This window comes from Neospora caninum, chromosome XII (assembly GCF_000208865.1).
Source record: "Neospora caninum Liverpool complete genome, chromosome XII".
Classification (NCBI taxonomy): domain Eukaryota; phylum Apicomplexa; class Conoidasida; order Eucoccidiorida; family Sarcocystidae; genus Neospora; species Neospora caninum.
This window is the reverse complement of record NC_018398.1, coordinates 6,061,473-6,064,882: the sequence shown is the minus strand read 5'-3', so window position 1 is coordinate 6,064,882 and position 3,410 is coordinate 6,061,473. Positions and strand designations below refer to the sequence as shown.

Here is a 3,410-nt window from a genome sequence, read left to right as displayed (position 1 = left end):
TTTTTCGAGTTTTCTGATTTTCCGTAGGGCAGTGTCTATCCCGTCGCAGGTTCGACGGCTTCATGAGGCGCAGGGAAGATGGAATATGTCGAGCGGGATAACCGAGCGGCTCAGAGGCGGGAGTGCCAGGGCGAAAGTCGAGCAGAGAACTGATGACGGCGAAGCGGGGCAAAAGAGACGGGAAGACGAAGAGATATTGAGACTTCGCAAGAAAGGCTCAACAAGCAGGGAGGATCGGGGTGGATGGCGAAGGCGAGAAACCTGACTAGCTGTGTGGGGACGAAGATAGGAGCAGGGAATAGTGACAGGTTAGAAAGTTAAATTGGATTTACATCTTCAGCACGCCTCCTTTCCTCTTGCTTCTCCCTTTGGTTAAGGAGAGGCCGAAAGACACGGCTTCCTCACACAGAGAGATCAGAGGGAAACGCCGAAGAAAAGGAAGAAAAGCGGCCGGACAGGTCAAAAGAGGACACCGAGCACATGCAGACACCTGATAGAAGAGAGAGGGACTGCTGCTGTGTTCGTTGCCCAGTCTTTCTCCACCTTCCTTTTACGCCCCCTTCCACATCTTTCCTTTTCGTGCCTCGCTTTCTTCTGTCGTCCCTCTGTGTGCTTCACCTTTCCTTACCGCTCTTCTTCCTCTTGTCTTTGCCGCTTCGACGATCTCTTCCCCTCCCATCCTTCCTTCCCTCCGACCCAACCCGTTTTTTCGTGTATCGTTTTCTCCTCCTCTTTCCCCTCTGCATCCTGTCGCTGCCTGGTCTGCCTCTGCGGCGAGTCAGAGAAATATATATATGTATACTACATATAAAAGAATATACATGTATATATGTATATGTATAAATAGAAAGAGACAGAGCGATGGCGACAGGCACAGATTTCCCTCTCCTTCGGATCACTCTCTTTGGCGGCGGCTCGAGTGGAAAAACTTCGCTCATCAACTCTTTCGTCAACAATTACTGCATTCCCAATTCAACGTTTCCAACAGAATGGCCAACGTAAGTTTCTCTTGAATAGTACCCTTTTGATACGGACGGACCACGTGCTTCCCTTTTTCCTTGTAACGGCTTCTTTGCGCATGTCAGTCTACTAATGATTCCTTGTAAACAAGCCTCCAAGTATATATATATATATATATATGCATGTGTATACAAGTGTTGATGTGAAACACGGAATATTTTCTTCTCTGTTTTTCCTCCATCCTGATGTATTCTTTTTGCAGCTTCGCCAGTGACTATTTCCGAATTTCCACGTTTTTTCACAAGTTGAACTCTCCCTATTTTCCACTCTCAACCAACTCCGAAACACCACGTGACAGGCCCCGTCACGCTGCGTCTTTTTTCCTTGTCATAGCTTCTTTCTTCTTTTCTATTTGTTTGGCTTTCGTGCCATCTTTGTCTGTTTGCCGCGCTCGTTTGTATGTGCTTTGTTACCGCGCTCCTCTGTTGTCCTTTGCCACCTTTCCACTTTTCCGCTCTCCTTCTTTCGGATTTCCTGTCCCTTGTTTTCGAGTGCATACGCGCCAGTGTTAAGACCGGCTCTGCCCGGCTCTCGTTTCTTTTTTGTCTACAGACTGTTTTACAAAGTGTGTCGTATTCCTGAAGAGGAAGGCGGCGGCGGCGGAGATTCCTCTTTCCGCTCTGTGTGCCTCGAGTTGGAAGACACGTACGACGTCGGACGCACAGATGAAGGACGAGACATCCGCAAACACATGACCATGAAAAGACGAATCAGTCAGTCCCACGTCCTCCAGCGAAACTCGCCTTTCCTACCTTGCCGCTCCGTCCATTTCTGCTTCCCCCTGCAGTTTAGCGCTGGAGGAAATATCAAACTCTTCGACACAAATGCCTGGCTGGATGCGCCCTCAAGTTTTCTGTCTCATCTCTCTCGATTTCTCTTTCCTTCTCTCTCTCGATATATCCTTCCTTCTCTCTCTCGATCTCTTTATCCTTCGCTGTCGCGATCTCTCTTTCCTTCTCTCTCTCGTCCCGTGTTTTCGCTCCTCGTTTCTTCTCTTCGACATCCTGCCGTCGTCCTGTCTGTTTCTTCGTCAGGCCTGCTAAGTGTCGGAGTTTTGCGTCTCTTGTTTGCAGTGACAGTTGGGAAGGGAATGACGGATTTTACCCCCTTCAATCTTTGGAAAGTTCCCAAGACACCGTCGAGCGCTCGCGAGCGTTTCTCTCCGATCACTAATGGTGAGATTCCCTTCGGGCTTTCCCCGTGTTTTGCCGCCTCTTTCTTCTGGTTCTACCATTTATTCTGATTCTCTCCTGGACTCCACGCGGTGCCTCTCTTGCTTCTCTCTCTGGCCGACTGGGGAAGCCTTGTCCTTTTCCGCCTCATTTTCTTCCGATCTGGAGCCTTCTTTGCTTCTTTCTGTATCCTGAGAGTTTCGGGTCTCATGTTTCTGCCGATTCGCGCCTTCGCAGGACGCATGGGAATGATCATCGTCTTTGATGTAAATAGGAAAGCGACTCTCCACAAGGCGATGGAAATCTACGACTTGATCGAAAGCGTTCGCGAATACAAAAGGGTACGAACATGAAACGAAAGTGACCGTTTCCATTCACGTTGTCGATATGAAAAAGAGAGAAATACAGTCTCACCCGCCGACGTGAGAAAGCGCAAATGCCCAATTGGGGAGAGCGGCCGAAAGAAAGAGGCAGAATCCGATGCAGCGAAAGCGATGGAGAAGGAGAAAGACATATTGAGGCAGAGAGCGGGGTAGAGGGAGGCCATGGAGATAGCGAATGAGACGGATGAACAGAGATAGGCGGGGACAAAGCAATAACGCGAGAGATAGAGCACGAGAAAAAGAAAGTGGTAGGAAATGGGATAAGGAGAGAGATAAGGAGACGAGTAGTTGTGTGCACGGAGAGGTCCTCAGCGATAGGCACAGGGTGAAAACGGAGTTGCACAGCGAGAGAGATGTCTCGCGCGCTCGACAGATTGCGAGGCAGATAGATACTGAGACTCTCGCGTTCCGCGCGTTTCTTTGCGAGGTTACAAGGCCAGGGGAGGGAAAGAGTACGTATGTGTGGAGCCGTCCTCCCTTGGCGTCGTCTCTCTTTGAACTCGTGCTCTCGTTTTTTCGGACACAGAGACACTCTTGCGAACGTGCAGGTGGCCGTAGAATCTGCAGACAACGGGATTCAATAACGTTTTGCTTTTCGTAACCAACCAAACCTGGCGTCCAGATAAACCCCGCGTATGCCTTATGCTCCTTCCATCTGTCTCGCTTTTTTGCCTCCTCGTCCGTTTCCTCCGTTCCTTTCTCTCTCTGCTCGTCGGAGGTCTTCGTGCTTTTTCGCGTGCCTTCGCTCTGCCGCAAGGGGTTTTCAGTGAAGGCGTAGAAGGCGGCTTCGCCAGCTGGCGGCTAGAAACGCGTTTGCGGTTCATCCTTTTCTTCG

The 3,410-nt window shown here is 50.0% G+C and overlaps 1 protein-coding gene across 1 annotated transcript in view; it reads left to right on the top strand.

Annotated features, from left to right (window-relative positions):
- Positions 1-861: 861 nt before the first annotated feature.
- Positions 862-3,410, top strand: part of NCLIV_068160 (putative Ras family domain containing protein) — a gene marked incomplete at both ends in the record, with an annotated part of 4,594 nt that continues 2,045 nt past the window's right edge. The window contains 4 exons of the mRNA XM_003886368.1: positions 862-998; positions 1,573-1,733; positions 2,094-2,195; positions 2,430-2,533. Of these exons, the coding sequence (XP_003886417.1) occupies positions 862-998; positions 1,573-1,733; positions 2,094-2,195; positions 2,430-2,533 (504 nt within the window). The remainder of the gene's footprint in view (positions 999-1,572; positions 1,734-2,093; positions 2,196-2,429; positions 2,534-3,410) is intronic.